The sequence below is a fragment of the Chiloscyllium plagiosum genome, chromosome 29 (assembly GCF_004010195.1).
Source record: "Chiloscyllium plagiosum isolate BGI_BamShark_2017 chromosome 29, ASM401019v2, whole genome shotgun sequence".
Taxonomy (NCBI): Eukaryota; Metazoa; Chordata; class Chondrichthyes; order Orectolobiformes; family Hemiscylliidae; genus Chiloscyllium; species Chiloscyllium plagiosum.
In genome coordinates this window covers 8,079,811-8,096,826 of record NC_057738.1, presented here as the reverse complement: position 1 = coordinate 8,096,826, position 17,016 = coordinate 8,079,811, and the positions used below count along the sequence as shown (strand labels likewise).

General features: G+C 41.9%; 1 protein-coding gene across 2 annotated transcripts in view; it reads right to left on the bottom strand.

Moving 5' to 3' along the window:
• Positions 1-1,401: 1,401 nt before the first annotated feature.
• The window catches only part of scgn (secretagogin, EF-hand calcium binding protein), a 58,998-nt gene continuing 43,383 nt past the window's right edge, over positions 1,402-17,016 (bottom strand). For both annotated transcript variants that reach the window (XM_043719098.1, XM_043719097.1), the window contains exons 8-11: positions 11,175-11,220; positions 8,986-9,045; positions 5,134-5,202; positions 1,402-2,394 (exon numbers count right to left, since the gene is read on the bottom strand). In XM_043719098.1, the coding sequence (XP_043575033.1) occupies positions 2,266-2,394; positions 5,134-5,202; positions 8,986-9,045; positions 11,175-11,220 (304 nt within the window). In that variant the 3' untranslated portion in view covers positions 1,402-2,265. The remainder of the gene's footprint in view (positions 2,395-5,133; positions 5,203-8,985; positions 9,046-11,174; positions 11,221-17,016) is intronic.

Sequence of the window (17,016 nt, the reverse complement as noted above, 5' to 3'; positions counted from 1 at the left end):
CAAGATGGGCAGGCACTATTTCATTCAGATAATTAATTATTTGGTCAATTGATTCAATGCCTGTCCTCTGGGGCTCAGAGTTTTCTGAAGTTTCCTTTTTTCCTCCCTTTGCCTGCCTTACTCCCTCTCTCTGTCTTCAGGGTTTGTTTCTGAGCAGAGACACACTTGTGTGTAAGGGACCTGCAGCATTGCTGAAGTCTCCCACATCCTACCCCCCCCCCCCCCGCCAATCAGTTCAATGGGACTGACAGAGCAAGCACTTGCTAAGTCCACTCCCCGTCCAGGAGACGAGGCAGCAGCACACCACATGCAAGGTTCCACCCCCACCCCAGTCCAGAATAAATCAAGCAGTATGTAATCTGAAGGTTGATGATCTCTTTAAAAAAAGTAGTCTTTACGCTGTTTAAAGCATATTCGTTGGAAAAGGCTAAGAGAGGAATGGGATTTTCTCTTGCCTAGTGATGTGGGCAGGTTGAAGAAAGTGCTTTTAATTTGTGGCTGGCACTTCCAGATAAACACACCCTCCACAACATCCTCCCCCAACCTTTTCATCTCAACATTTATTTCTGGACAAGGGGGTCTGTGGACAACCTTCTCAACCTTGTCATCATTTAAAGCCCTGGCCGCTGAGAGCCTCAGTTCATGACTGGCCCCATTAACTGCCTCTTGCTACGTGAGAGATTTGGGCTGTTTTCCAGGCAGAGCACACTGGGTTGGAGGTGGGAGAGAGGCTTCCATTTGCCCCATTCTGGAGGCAGATGGCAGGTAGCAGAGTGTTGCTGAACACCTCTTTCTTTGCTCCCCTATGCCACCCCCCAAGATCCCTCTCCTAAGAGAATCCACTCCCTACTTGTCATTGCAGGCCTTCATGGCTGCACAGTCCAAGCCTCTAGCAACTCTCTCCAGCTCCCCAAGGATCCCAGTCTCTGATTTACTGGCAGATTCTGGTGACATGACACTCAGTGATAAGCAGAGAAGACTGCCAGCCAGCTTTTCAGTCATTGACTGCAACTTGATATGATTGGTTTCCTCCCTGGTGAGGGTGAGGGTCAGTTGTGCCTGAAGATGCCCACCCTCATTTAGTGCAGAGTTCACTTAACTTCAGTCTTGGAGCTCTAAAATGGCAGCACCAATGCAAACTCCCTATTGCTGCTGAGTGACATAATGACTCGTTTGCTATGCAAACCTTTCGTGACCTTCACTTCACCTTCACCAATCCAGTGGTAGGATTCGCTGCACAAGTGTGCTCACTCACATTGCAGATGTTCTTTTCGAGTTTTGACAGCACATGTATAACCCCAAAAGGTTGCTAATGAATATCTTTTCTCATCTGTAGAAATGGTTTTCTTCATAGATAAGGACAAAGAAAATGAATTAAAATATTTCCAAGCATCAACTCCATTTGACTATCACTATAATAGTTTATTATTCTCCAATATCATAGATTTCATAGCAATAATGTAATATGATGAGACAGTTAAAACAAACAGAGCAAATTTTAATGCAAAACTATAATAATTACCCTAACTACTTGATGAAAACAGAACTTATATTCCAATTAATTCTTCTGGTAAAGTCAGATGAGTTGCAAGTGAAATAAGCAGAAATTCAGCAATCACCATTGGTATGCTAACAGACTGACTGTTATAACTGCAGCTTTCACTGGCAGCATATCAAACGCTTCTTAATGTATTACTGAGTGCAAATTGGTATTGTAACTGTAGGATGACTGATGTTCTGAGAGGCACTACTGAATATCACTGCCTGATGCATATGTCCTTTATCTTTTCTTAAAATATCCTTAGTATTTCACAAAGAATTTATTTTTGGGAGCGCACACTTACTTTTATTCTTAATTGCACAAGTCGGCCAACTGAATTCACATAAACATTCTGTCAAAATGCACAGACAGTGCTTTACATCTAAGATGTGAAAATGTTTGGATGGAATTTGATCTCTGTATATCCACACTCCAATTATGGTCTGCTGTAATCTTTCGATTTACATCAATGTTGAAATGAAAGCCTAAAGTCAAACCTTTGCATGCAATTTCAAAAGCCCCGATCCATTCATTTTTTTTTAATATAAGTTTTGAATTGCCCTTTTGGAGAATTAACTTATCACACCCGCCTCTCCTCTTACACTAGTAATACTTTGGTGCTTCTATGATCGTGGGTAGTGCTGCCTGTATAAGTGTGATATTAAATGTTTGACAGGAAAGATTACATTCTGTGACAGTGTGAAGTACTCCATTGCATGGTTGTCTCATTGGTTTAGTTTCAGTCCAAGACAGAGCGCAAGCTCTGACTTCTGGATTTTTCCATCCTTGTTTACGTCACAGTGGCGCAAGAGAATTTCACGGAACTTGTCCAGGTCAACTCCAGTAATACTCGACTGAACAAAACAAGAAAAAAGATGAGTTTATTATAAGAGTAACAATGCTATCGTGTTTACAATGCCTCATAACCGCTTTAATTATATATCTCTATCCTTTTGCATAAGTCACGCACTTCTGTTAGTATGCTGAGGAGGTTCCCATCCATAACAGGCAGGGGGTTTCTTATAGTCTTATTATAAAAAAATGCATAACATCAACACTATTTTATGTCAATCAAGCTTCAGCAAATTTCAACCAGATATGATGACTATCCAGGTTGCTAAGTGTTGTGTTGAATTTGGCAGTAAGTTTAAAAGAAACTTTTAGCAAATTGATTCAGATGTTGGAAGGCCATTTTTGCAATATCGTTATTCATTTTCTCTAGCTGACTCAGGTTCTTTGTGAACCTGTGTCAATTGGTATAATTGTGCCAGCATCAATGGGCTCAGTCCAAGGGAAATTCCCTACTTGACAAGCTTGATAAGTTGCATGAGACACAGAGTGTGTTGGTATCTAGCAGTCCACATCGGAAGACAGTGTGATTCCACCTTATCATGGCAGCAGATAATTTTCCTCTGTATTCTCAGAGGAAAATTTGACAGCGAACCTTTAGTTCATAGATAATGATCACATGCCACACCACCTCCTATCAAAATTTGATTGACTGTCCAAAATAGAATTAATCATCTTTGCAAGTTATGTTGGATCAAACTGGTAGGGACTGTGGAGAACTATTTGCAGAGTCTACATATACAGAAAGCCAGATCCTGAATATTCCCGAAATGAGCGACCCATTTGCCCTCCCACCAGGCTATCCATTTGGTTAGTAAAAACCCAAAAGCACTGCGGATGCTGCAAATCAGAATCAAAAACAGAAATTGCTGGAAAATCTCAGCAGGTCCAGCAGCATCTGTGGAGAGAAATCAGAGTTAGCGTTTGAGATCCAGTAACTCTTTGTCAGAACTCCTTTTGGTTAAGTTGTAGGTAGAAGACAGCCACAGATTGTCAATGGCCTCCTGTGGCTGAGATCGGCAGTATCTTCGCATCACTAAGTTCCTTAGTCATTTTTAAGTCTCATCCAGACCCTTCTTACTCCTTATAAATATTGTAGCTTTAAAAGAGAATTCTGGCAAATAAAATACTTTGCAAAGTTGACCCAAGTTATAATCTAAAGATTATTTAAAGTGGAACTAATTCTAAAATGAAATAAAGTTTATTTTTAAACCAATCTGAGAGGGTGAATGCAATATTCAGAGCTGATGACAGCTGCTTCCTTTCTCAGTCACAAGAAGTGAATGAATACACTAGCAACATAAGCATTTGTTACATTAGTTAACTTGTAATGCCGGCATTCATTACAATTTGTTTACAATTAAAGCCAGAATTTATTATTAGTTAACCAGCAAGGCCTATATTTATTGCACAAATTCATTAACAAGACCAGTGCTATAGCATCCTCAACTGAGGCTGGTGGTGTGCCTTTTTCTTGAACTGCTAGTTTGTGAGAGGACAGTGCACCTACAATGTCTGGTATCACCAATGTACATCTTATCATATTTATAACTGGTGTGTTAACTGCCAATGAAATTGTTGTTAATTTAGTATTAATAACATTTCCTCCTTTCCTGCAAAACCCTTGAAATGTTGCTTGGCCCTTCTGAAGTCATGAAGTATTGATTGTTTGAGGCTTTCATCTCAAGACACTGAGATTTGCATAAAAGCAACTATACACTCTTATGTTGCTATATCAGGTCAGTTCATGAAATTTCAGTTAATATTGTTCAAGGTATTTTTGAAAACAAAATTTGTAAAAGCTAAAGTCACCATCACCCTAGGGGACCACAGGGCTACTCTGTCCGAAAGATGGTGACTAACAGTGAAGTTAATCTGAGGGTCACCATGCCTCAGGTTATGGAATGGGTTGAGAAGATATAATCTTCATGACAACCTTAGCTGGTGTGGAAATTGAACCTATGCTATTGGCATCACTCTGCATTGCAAATCTATCTATATGCTGAAATGTGGAGATTTAAGCTTGGTGATCTTTGGAATACCTCACTGCAGATATATCTGACTAATCACTGGAGAAGAAGTAACTTGTATTCACTGCATACATGCCCTTTCTCCAGTAACTGATTAGTTCTACTTTTGTTAGTGCACAACATATTAGATTTGGAGACGCCAGTGTTGGACTGGGGGGTACAAAGTTAAAAATCACAGAACACCAGGTTACAATCCAATAGTATATACTCCACAACCACCTGATGAAGGAGCAGCATTCCAAAAGTTAATGTTTCCAAATAAACCTACTGGACAAAACCTGGTGTTCTGTGATGGCCTTCTTATGCACTAATATACTTATCTTGTTGATGAATTAACGTAATAAGTACCAGCCTTGTTAGTGAACTAATGTAAAACATTACTAGATAACTAATGTAAAAAAAACCTCACCTTATTGGTAAACTAAATTCTCCAAGAACTAATGTAAGAAACTTTTTCTCAAAAATCAGATCTTGATGCGTAATTTGAATAATCTTTCTCAAATGCCTCAGGAATGAATATTTATTATTTTATCCGATTTATAAAGGACTAGAGAAGTACTGAAAGGAGGAAATACTGCTTTCCTTTTTATTATACTATCAATACTCTAACAGTGAGGAATTGAAATTGAAATTTTGATTGATGTGAGCAGCTATATGTTTTAAACAGATTTTTATTAAAAAATGATATATTAATTCACTTTGCTGTAAACTCACCTTCACCAACTCCATCATATCCTTAACAAATCCATCTACTTCAGGACCTTCCAGAGCTCCTGTTTTACTCTACAATAAAGCAAACAGTTGGGAATCAACAAAAAGGTTTGGTGATAATGTATTAAAGTTCAGATAAAGAAGGCTTTGCAGTTCATTCAATCACATCCTTCTGGAATACCATCCATTACCTTTTCAGAAAGTGTTCAGAAATACACACTAGTACAATCTACTCAAGCTATTTTATCATGCTTCTTTTTACAAAACAGTAACTTTGCTTATTTATGGCTCTGACTTAATAATTGGCAATCAGAAACCAGATTCACAGCAGAATGATATATCTAGATTCAGTAACGTGTTCGTGGGGAGGGCTTTAGCCAATAGCCTATCCAGGGTCTTCTCTCAATACAGGTGAAAGAGTTTTAACAAACACTTCCATGCTGCCATGGTGATAACCACAGCTGATGACCTGTCAGGAAACAGACATCTATCTATTAGATGTCAGCAAATCACCAGACCGATTTCATTCCAATTCCTCTTTGCTGGTCCATTGGGCAGCATTTTTAACCAAGAGAACCCACTTGCAGGATTGGGGATGGTGGGAATGTCGCCTGTAGGGTGGTACAGCTGATGTAGAATGTAAGGGAAGTGGGCTTTGCTGTGATTGTTTAGTCTCATTCGCAAGGCTCCCAACCAGTTATATAGTTTAGGAATGTTGATGGCCCACTCATGTGAATGGAAAGATTTAAATTTAAAGGGATTCTAACAAGAATATGTGTAGCTACATTCTAGAGTTATTTGAGAGTGAGAGACAAAAGGGAGAACAGGTCCAGGAATGAAATGCCAGGCTACCTTAAGCACAATCCCCAATTCTGTGTACCCTTGCTCTATCTTCATTCCATGGCCCATCATCACCTCCCTGCTGCCAAAGAGCTGGAAAACACTCTGCTGAGGTGCTGTATAGCCATGGGAAGTCCTTCCTCTATCCTATGTGTAGACCACGGGTGTGGGAAAGCAAGTGTTTAATTGTCTGCCATATCTGATTCGCCATGGACATGAATATTGGTGTCAATTTGAGACTCAGTGTTGGTGGCAGATTGCTCCAATCTTTCTCCAAAGGTTAACAATACCATTGGAAAAATGAGAGAGAGAAATAAGTGGCTGCAAGGTTTTGTTGTTCTGAGGTGTGCTGCACAGGAGAATGCAGGGGCAGTCAGAGTTTGAGGGTTGACACCTGAAAGGGGTTTGACAATCATATTTCCTGAATTCCTAAGGTCATTGAGCTTCTTTTAACCTGGACCTGCTTCAGTCTTCAGGAAATAACATATCTCTGCAGGCCTCACAGCCCACAGAGAAAATCCCAGTGATCTTATTGAAACAGAAAACATTCTGAGAGAATTGACACTGTGGATGCTGGAAGGCTATTTCTCTTTGTAAGGGAGTTTAGGAGAATATTGATGGGCTTATCGGTGAAAAATGGAATCCAATCCAATCCAGGACAAACAAGGCAAGGGAATACATAGAGTCATGGAGATGTACAGCACAGAAACAGACCCCTCAGTCCAACTCGTCCGTGCTGACCACGTATCTTAAATAAATCTAGTCCCATTTGCCAGCATTTGGCCCATATCCCTCTAAACCCTTCATTTTCTTATATCCATCCAGATGCCTTTTACATGTTGTATTTGTACCAGCTTTCATCACTTCGTCTGGCAGCTCATTCCATACACACACCACTCTCTCTGTGAAGAATTTGCCCCTTAGGTCCCTTTTAAATCTCTTCCGTCTCACCTTAAACCTATGCCTCAAGTTTTGGACTCCCCCACCCCAGGGAAAAGACCTTGCCTATTTATTCTATCCATGCACCTTATGATTTTAAAAGGTCGCCCCTCAGCCTCCAATGCTCCAGGGAATATAGCCCCATTCTATTCGGTGTCCCACTATTCGCTCAAACCTTCCAACCATGGCAACATCCTTGTAAATCTTTTCTGAACCCTTTCAAGTTTTGCAACATCCTTCCTATAGCAGGGAGACCAGAATTGCACACAGCATTCCAAAAGTGGCCTAACCATTGTCCTGTACAGCCGCAACATGATCCCCAACTCATATACTCAATGCTCTGACCAATAAAGGAAAGCATACCAAACACCTTCTTCACTATCCTATCTACCTGTGACTCCACTTTCAAGGAGCTATGAACCTGCACTCCAAGGTCTTTTTGTTCAGCAACACTCCCCTGGACCTTACCATTAAATGTATAAGTCCTGCCCTGATTTGCCTTTCCAAAATGCAGCACCTCACATTTGTCTAAATTTAACTCCATCTGACACTCATTGGCCCATCGGCCCAGCTGATCAAGCTCATTGTACTCTGAGGTAATCTTCTTCACTGTCCACTACTTCTTCAATTTTGTTGTCAACTAGAAACATACTAACCATACCTCCTATGTTCACATCCAAATCATTCATATAAGTGACAAAAAGCAATGGATTCAGCACCAATCCTTGTCACACACCGCTGGTCACAGGCCTCCAGTTTGAAAAACGAGGAGCAGTAGGACGCTGGGGAGCACTGAGGATCAGTGTGAATGTCCATCAGTCCCATAAGATAGCAGAACAGGTCGATAAAAAGGTGAAGGATACATGTGGGATACTTGTCTATATTATCATAGAGTTATGTTGGACCGACATAAAATGTTGGTTAGACCACAAGTTGAGTACTATGCATAGTTCTGGAATCCACATTATAGGAGGGAGGTGATACCACTGGAGAGAGTGCATTGGAGATTTACCAGGATGTTGTCTAGGCTGGAGAATTTCAGTTTTGAAGGAGGTTTGTACAGAATGGAGTTGTTTTCCTTGAGGGGTGACAATGACTGAGATATATAAAATTATGAGGAGCATTAACAGAGTAGATGGAAAGAAAGGTTTTTCCCCTTGGTGGAGGGAGCAATGACCAGGGGCATTAATTGAAGATAAGGGGCAGGCGGTTTAGAGTGAATGTGAGGGAAAACTATTTTCACCCAGAGGGTGGTGGGAATTGAGACTCAGTGCCCGTAAGGGTGTTAACGGCCAATAACCTTATAACATTAAAGTAGTATTTATATGTGCACTTGCAATGCCAAGGCAAACAATGCTATGGGCCAAGTATTGGAAATTAGGATTAGAATAGCTAAGTGCCTATTTTTGACAGGTTCAGACTCAATGGACTAAGGCCATCCAAACCATATTTGTGCTGTAGATCTCTATGACTCCATGATCTTTCTGAATGGTGGGCAAATGGCCTATTCCTGCTCCTATTTCTGGTGTTTTCATGATCTAAAAGTGGCAACTCATTAGCACATAGCAAGATCCTATGAATAATGAACATGATTATAGGTGTCATATGTTAGGTGTTGATTAAAATTGATTAGATTTCTTTCAGCATGGAAGCAGGCCCTTCAGCCCAACAAGTCCACACCGATCCTCCGAAGAGTAACCCACCCAGACCCATTCCCATACCCTATATTTACCCCTGACTAATGCACTTAACACTATGGGCAATTTAGCATGGCCAATTCACCTGACCTGCACATCTTTGGATTGTGGGGAGGAAACCGGAGCATCCGGAGGAAACCCACGCAAACACAAGGAGAATGTGCAAACTCCACACAGACAGTTGCCCGAGGGACCCTGGTGCTGTGAGGCAGAAGTGCTAACCACTAAGCCACCGTGCCACCCCAAATAAATTCATCTGAGACTCTGTACCTAAAATTCAATTGATTTTCAATTTTTTTTGGAAGTATATGTGTGCACTTACAAACATAAAACACAAATACTTCAGAGTAAAGTATTTAAGAAAGAAAATAAAACCCACCACATCATAATGAGAAAAAATCTTCTCAAAATCCTTCCGTCTGTCCTCCAGGCTACAGGCCTAAGTACAAGGGTAAGACAAAAATCAAATCTTTCCTTTGCAAGATAAATGGAATGCTTGAATTGCCAAAATTCTGGCACCCAATCTTGAAAGTTTTACCAATATATGACTGTACTGAGTTGGCTTCAATATTACTCCATATTTTGATCCTATTTGATTTCACTATGACTGTTTTTTTATTATTTTTCTACTTCCTGTTACCTGTAGTCCTTCCCCTTCAATCTGAGCTCCCTCTCAGCTCCTTATCTTCTTGCGAATCTAGTTTAAATTCTTCTCAACTGCACGAGCAAACATACCTGGGAAGATGTTAGACCTGGTCTGCAAAGGTACAACCCCTCCATCCTATACAATTCCCATCTTCTCCAAAATTAGCTCAGAAATCTGACGGCCTCTCTCCAACACCAATTCTCCAGCCATGTGTTCAAATGCTTAATTCTCGCACCCTCACTGTCAGATGGCACAGAGATTAATCGTGTTTTTACTCCATTTAAACTCTTGACTTTTAATCTCTTTCCAACCTTAGCTCCCTAAAAGCTGCTTTTCAGGCCTTATCACTCTTGCTAAATCATTGGTACCAGTATAGACCATGATTTCTGGCTGCTCACTTCCATCCAGAATAGCGTCCTGCAGTCACTCTGTGACATCCTTGAACCTGGCACCAGGAAGGCAACAGCTCAAACAAGAAATACACCTGCAGTCTGTGTAATGTCTATCTCTTCCCCTAATTAGTAAATCCCCTCTCCCCTCTTATGATTGCTCTTCCACTCTTTGACCTCCTGACCTGTGTAATTGCGCCACTGATAGTGCAATGTATTTGGCTTGGCTATACTTCATTGAGGAATCATCACTTTCACCAGTATCCAAAATGGCACATCAATTAGTGAGTGAGATCGTCTCAGGAACACCCTCACTACCTACCTGGTTTTCTTGGACTCTCTCAAAGTTACCGTTCATTCTCTGCCAGCATGCTCCTAATCTGTGGTGTGGCTACCTCTCTAAAATGTGCTCACACATAGCTGTCTGACTCATCGATGCACCACTGTAGCAGAGGCTGTCATTCGAATTCTGAAGCTTGGAAGTTAAGCTTTTGCTGCTGTTGACACTTTTGTGCAGATGTGTTTGTCCATGCCTTTCCATAAGTCACAGGTTGCATATTCTGTCTGGCTGAACTGCCCTCCTCTACCTAAACTTTATAATTATTCATTACATGTAAAATAATTTGAGGAGAAAGTGAGGTCTGCAGATGCTGGAGATCAGAGCTGAAAATGTGTTGCTGGAAAAGCGCAGCAGGTCAGGCAGTATCCAGGGAACAGGAGAATCGACGTTTCGGGCATAAGCCCTTCTTCAGCCAGCTATTCACCAATCAGGTTCTTAGCTTTTACCAAGTAAGAACCAACTACTGGAGGGTGAAAAAGGGTGAAAAAGAAACAAGACTATCCTTCGACCATTGCTCCAACTCCTCTAGTCATTAAACTCCCAGCTTCATACTTAGTCCAAGATGCACTCCCTGTAAGGTACACTCAGACCCAATATTGATACTACCTAATAATCAGAGGGGAGTCAGCTCTGTTGCAGCTACTGAAAGCAAATGAGATACTTTCCAATCAATCTGTTCGGAGATGTTATTAGACACTTCTGGAGCAGAAAGGAGCTGAACGCAGGGCTCCTAGTACCACTGCACCACACGAGAGTCCTTCTGAAAGATTAGAGCAGCTTTTAAATTAGTTACAGTTACTTTTCTAAAAAGATCTTGTTTATACCTGCCTCAGGCTAGGGGGCTCTTACGATGTAGTGGTAGTGTTCCTTCCTCTGAGCCAGGAGGCCCAGATTCTAATCTCAGAGGTATATGTAGTAACATCTCTGGACAGGTTGATGAAAGTATCTATCTACCTAAGGCTGGAAAGACATAACCTCAAACAGTAAATTACACATCAGATTAGATTTTAAAGAGATAATGTTCAGATGCCCTCATTTACCAAACTCCCAATTTCTCACTCAGTCCAAGCCAACTCTGTACACTTTGTACACTAACAGGCCATGAAATTGCTCACATGTAAGTACTCTGTTACTTCAGTCAGGCTGCAGAACAGTAATATAAAAGCTTTCCCTACTAGAAAAGTTGAACTTACATCCATTTTGAACTGCAGAAGGAAATTTTCTTCCAGTGATAGAATCCTTCAAAAGACAGAAAAGAAATCAAATCCAAATCATAAAGCAATTATCAACATCAGTTACAATTCTCTTCATTAAAGACTCATGGTATTACAATACTAAAACTAAGGCAGGTGGATCAGGTAAGAAAGAACACAACAGGCCTGCTTTAAATCCATTCTATGACATTGCATGTTGTTAAGTAGCTGTCTTTTAAACTGTCTCTTTCTATACAAGGTAAATTGGAATAGTTTGGAGAGGGAAAATCCAGTGGAATCTGCACAGGTATGAGCCTAATGCTACATCTGCCTGAAGACAAAGCAACACAACCTGTTTATTATGAAGACAGAAAGGCATAATGAAATTTATTCAAAATCAATCACAAATTTGAAAACATTCACATGAAAAGGAAGCAGTTGGTTTTGCTACTGCCTAGACTCACAGAGACAGTGGGATTTGCATGGGTAAGATTAAGCTGTGCATGCTGGAAAGGATTACTTTGGGTTAACCACTAAACAGAGGGTTGGTGAAGGGAAACGACACTTGCAGTAAGTTAAGGACTAAGGAATAACTAGAGGATACTTTGCTACTGGAAGTCCATTCAATTATGCTCAGAAGATTGAGTGAAGGAGATTTAGAAGATTCACCTTGGTGGGTCAGGGAGAACAGATCTTGTTAAAGCTGGGTGATGCTCAGGACTTTAAAAACACGACAATGAGTTGAATCTTATCAGAAATCAGCTAAGTGTCATTTTTGTCAAGTTCCATCACCATGCCGCTGTGGTGCTCACCTTGGCTAATTCTCCCACTCATGGCAGGTAGAAATACTCACCACTACTGGGATATCCTGAGATTCCTGGCACCAGCACCATATTGAAAAGGCTGTTGTGTACCCAGTCAAGCACTGTCAGTCTGGAACTGCCCTGCACAATTTGTAACATTGTTCCCAGACATGGCAAACAAGGGGAAATTGGTGTCTCACTTTGCGAACAGGGACCAGGCAGTCCTGGCAGATAGGGTGATGCAGAGGAAGAATGCCCTCTTGACCCAGCACCAACACTGATAGTGATTACATTCAACCCTACCAACCCAGACAAAGGTTGTCAACTGGGTCAGTGTGGTCTCATCCATTCAGAGAAATTTAGAAAGAATGTCAATGACCTTCTGCAGTCTGCCAGGATAAATGTCACCATCATCTCTCTGTTACCTCATATTCACTTTATCTCTGCACACATCCCACCAAGGCTCTCATTTTCACTGTTGCCTCCAACATGTTCCTTCGCTTGTTCTCACCCACCTAAATTCCCCCAGAATTCTAACCCTGCATGTCCTCTGTACTCACTCACCCAGGACACCTCACCACTATGTCCCCACCTGTACCAGCAATAACATCTGTACCTGCTACTTACAGCTCACTCCCTTTGTTTATTCCAGGAGACAATCACCTATAATTGGGCCTAAAACGCCAGGATGGGTGGCGGAGAGCCTGACAAATGGCTCCTTACCGCCTACACAGAGAAGATTGGTTCATCACTGGTGAGGAAACATTATCCAATCTGTGCTGTTCTTGCATTACTGCCAATGCGAATATTTTGTTAACCTGCCCCTTTGGTCCTGAAGGCACGAGCAGATCAACATGGTCTTTGCAGCCAAGAGGAGAGTTACCATCCGACCACCCCCTCTTCATCAGTGCTTGAGTAGATGCACATGCAAGATTGTCTTCTGCACCTGCCAGCAGCTCTGACACTGACACTGACACCTTGGCAAATATTTTAATTAGGAACACATGCTCATGAGCGCATCTCTGCTATGCCTCTGCGGATGGTCATGGGAGAATTCACCAGGTTGATGGCACAGGTCCTAAGCCAAGTTGGTATTAAAAAGGAAGTGGTGTTGTGTGCCTTAAGAAGTATTAATGTAGATAAGTCCTCAGGTCCTGATGAGATCGATCCCAGAATATTAAGGAAGCAAGAGAACAAGTTGCTGGAGCACTAGCAGACATCTTTGTATCCCCTTTGGCCACAGGTGAGGTCCCTGAGGATTGGAGAATATCCAATGTTTTCCCATTGCTTAAGAAAGGTTACAGGATAATCCTGGAAATTATAGACCTGTGAGTCTCACATTGGTGGTAGGCAAACTTTTGGAAAAGATTCTCAGGGACAGGATCTATCAATTTAGCGATAGACAGCATTGTTTTGTGAGAGGGGGTCATGTCTCACTAACTTGATCAAGTTTTTTGAGGAGGACGAAGATGATTGATGAGGGAAAAATAGTTGATGTTGTCCACGTGGACTTCAGTAAAGCCTTTGACAAGGTCCCTCATGACAGACTGGTACAAAAGTTGAAATCGCATGGTATTGGGGTGAGCTGGCAAGCTGGATACAGAACCAGCTTAGTTATAGGAGACAGAGGGTAGCAGTGGGAGGATGCTTTCGGAATGAAGGGCTGTAACTAGTGGTGTTCCACAGGGATCAATGCTGAGACCTCTGCTGTTCGTGGTCTACATAAATGATTTGGCTAATCTCATCAGTAAGTTTGCAGATGAAACAAAGATTGGTAGAGCTGCAGTTAATAAAGAGGTTTTTCAGAGGAAACAGCAGGCTATAGATAAGTTGGAGACACGGGCAGAAAAATAGCAGATGGAGGTTAATGCAGACAAATGTGAGGGGATGCATTTTAGATGGTTAAGTACAGGTGGAAATTCTACAGTGAATGGCAGAACCCTTAGGAGCATTGATATGCAGAGGGATCTGGGTGCACTGCACAGGTGGATAAGGGAATTAAAAAGGCCTATGGCATGCTTGCCTTCATTGGAAAGGGCACTGATTATAAGAATAGCAATGCTGCAGTTTTATAGAACTTTAGTTAGACCTCACTTGGAATATTGCATACAGTTCTGGTCACCACACTACCAGAAGGATGTGGATGCTTTGGAGAGGTACAGAAAAGGTTTACCAGGAAGTTGCCTGGAATGAGAGATATTAGCTATCAAGAAAGGTTGGATAGACTGGATTTGAGTTCACTGGAACACAGGAATTTGAGGGATAACCTGATAGAAGTTTATAAAATATTGTCATGGATAGAGTGGGAAGTATGGGGCTTTTTCCCAGGGTTGAGGGGTCACTTACTAGGGGACACAATTTCAAGGTGCAACGTGGGGAAGATGCGTTAGGCAAGTGTTTCATGCAAAGGGTGGTGAGTGCCTGGAATGCATTGCTAGAGGTGGTGCTGGAAACAGAAACAATAGTAGAATTCAAAAAGCATATGGAGAGTACGAGGGGAATAGAGGGATATGGATCCTTTAAGTGAAGGCAATTTTAGTATAGAAGGGCAAAACATGTCGGTACAGGCTTGGAGGGTGGAAGTGCCTGTTTCTGAGCTGTCTTGTTCTTTGTTTAGGAGATGGCTCCATGAGGGACTTCAGTGAAATGTCCAAGAAGCCTCAGGAGCAGCAGGCAGGTTTATTGGGGCACAAAGGCTGCAGGACTGCAGCAATACCATGGGACCTTGTTGCCTCAGGCATCTCAGTACCTAGCTGCCTCCACAGACTGATTGGTGGCTGCTCTGGAAAGCCAGGTCCAGCACACTCAATATTGGCTGTAAAGGTGGACGAACCAGTACCCTTTCATTCTACCCATTGGTGCTCAGCATCAATGACAAAGCAACAGGGGATGAAGGGATCTTGAGTTCACACTGGGTGTCCCTTCCTCAAAAGGGGACATGCTGGTGCCAGTAGGCACTCACCTAGAGGGGGAATTACATACAGGCCTTGCAGAAGTCTTCTTACAGGACATTCAGAGATGGCTGGGCCTTCCTCCTACATCCTGTCAGCCCTGTGGGAGATCAAACCAAGGAGGGTGCAGCTGCCTCTGACCAGGAGTCTCTCAGCATGTCTGAGGTCCCCTAGAATCACCCAAACACCAAATCCAATGGGCTTCACACAATGGCTGGTTCCATCCACCCCAACTGTGCACCCTGGGACTGCACTGAGATGTAATGGGAGAGAAAGAAAGAACTGAAGTCCAGAACCGATTGTAGGTGGATTGGAAATGTTCCATAATGATGCAGTGAGGCTGGTGTGAGTCAAATCCTAAGGTCTGTGGATGTGGGGTGTGCACATTTGCTGCCCATGGAATGTGTCCTTAGATGCAAGATCCAAGATTAAGGTCCAGAGGAGCAAGCAGTGAGCTAGAGTCACTAGATAACCACTTTGACTTTCATATTGGGAATTCTCAGCATCCAGTTTCTATCTGATGATTGGGAGAATGGAATACTGTATATTAATGAGATGGGATTAAGTAATAATGAAATGTTAATGTATGCAAATTGGCCTCTCACTGCTCACAAGTGAGAGTCTTGCCTTCCTATTTGACAATTGGTTGGAAATGGCACTTCTTATTCTCAACATCGAGAGAGTCCCCACTGGATATCATCTGTGATTTTCCCAGCTCCCTCAGCACAGCCCATGTCATTCAGGAATTTGGAAGATTCTGCTGTACATTTCTGTTGAGAATGCACCGTAATGTAAAAATGTGGCGAGGGATTTTCACTTGTGTTAAGATTTAATACGGAATATCTTTTTCTGCAGTTTTGTGTAATAGATGCTTACTAGATAATGTTAACTCTATGTGAATTTTAGTGTATTTGTTCTAATAAAAGTTTACTAGCATGAAATCTTGTAGTTCAATATTGTTGCATTGGTCACTGGGAAATGCACACTTTTTAAAAGTCTTTTTGGAGAAAATAACAATTGCAACAACGAATCGTACCTGCTCTGCAACTGAACTCATTGTACAGACATGTGCAAATTATATAGCAAACAAACAAATTCAAGTTGCCAAACACTTAGGGCTTGATTTTTCTCTCCTCTGCTGCTGCACTGTCTGCCTTTGGGTAACAATGTGTGAGGTGAAATTGGCCATGTGCTGGATTTTCAAGGAGTGATTGAGATTCTGTGGGTGTGGTGGGTGGGGTAGAGATTACAGCCCATTTAAGGCACATCCCATTTTCGCCTGTAGTTGGTCATGCACTCATCAGGATATTTCACAAGAACACCAATGCAAAGGAAAACAACATTTTACAGTGGATAAAAAAGCATGCTAATTGATTGGCAAGTTGGACTCTGATTGATAGAAGCTTTGACATAGAGAATACACCAATTTGATTATGACTGATAGTTATTAAGCTGTGTTTGCATTTACAACAGGCCGGTTTAAATCAGAGTCAAGATTAGGTACTAGAAATATAGATGAAGGGCTTTTGTCCAAAACGTCGACTTTCCTACTCCTCGGATGCTGCCTGACCTGCTGTGCTTTTCCAGCATTACTCTAATCTTGACTCTGATCTCCAGCATCTGCAGCACTCACTTTTGCCTAGGTTTAAATCAGAGTCAATCGGCCAATCTAAGAAACAGTCATAGAGTCATAGAGATGTACAGCATGGAAACAGACCCTTTGGTCCAACCCGTCCATCCCAATCCAATCTAGTCCCACCTTCCAGCACCCGACCCATATCCCTCCAAACCCTTCCTATTAATATACCCACCCAAATGCCTCTTAAATGTTGCAATTGTACCAGCCTCCACCACTTCCTCTGGCAGCTCATTCCATACATGTACCATCCTCTGCGTGAAAAAGTTGCCCCTTAGGTCTCTTTTATATCTTTCCCCTCTCACCCTAAACCTATGCCCACTAGTTCTGGACTCCCCGACCCCAGGGAAAAGACTTTGTCTATTTATCCTATCCATGACCCTTATAATATTGTAAACCTCTATAATGTCACCCCTCAGCCTCCGACGCTCCAGGGAAAACAGCCCCAGCCT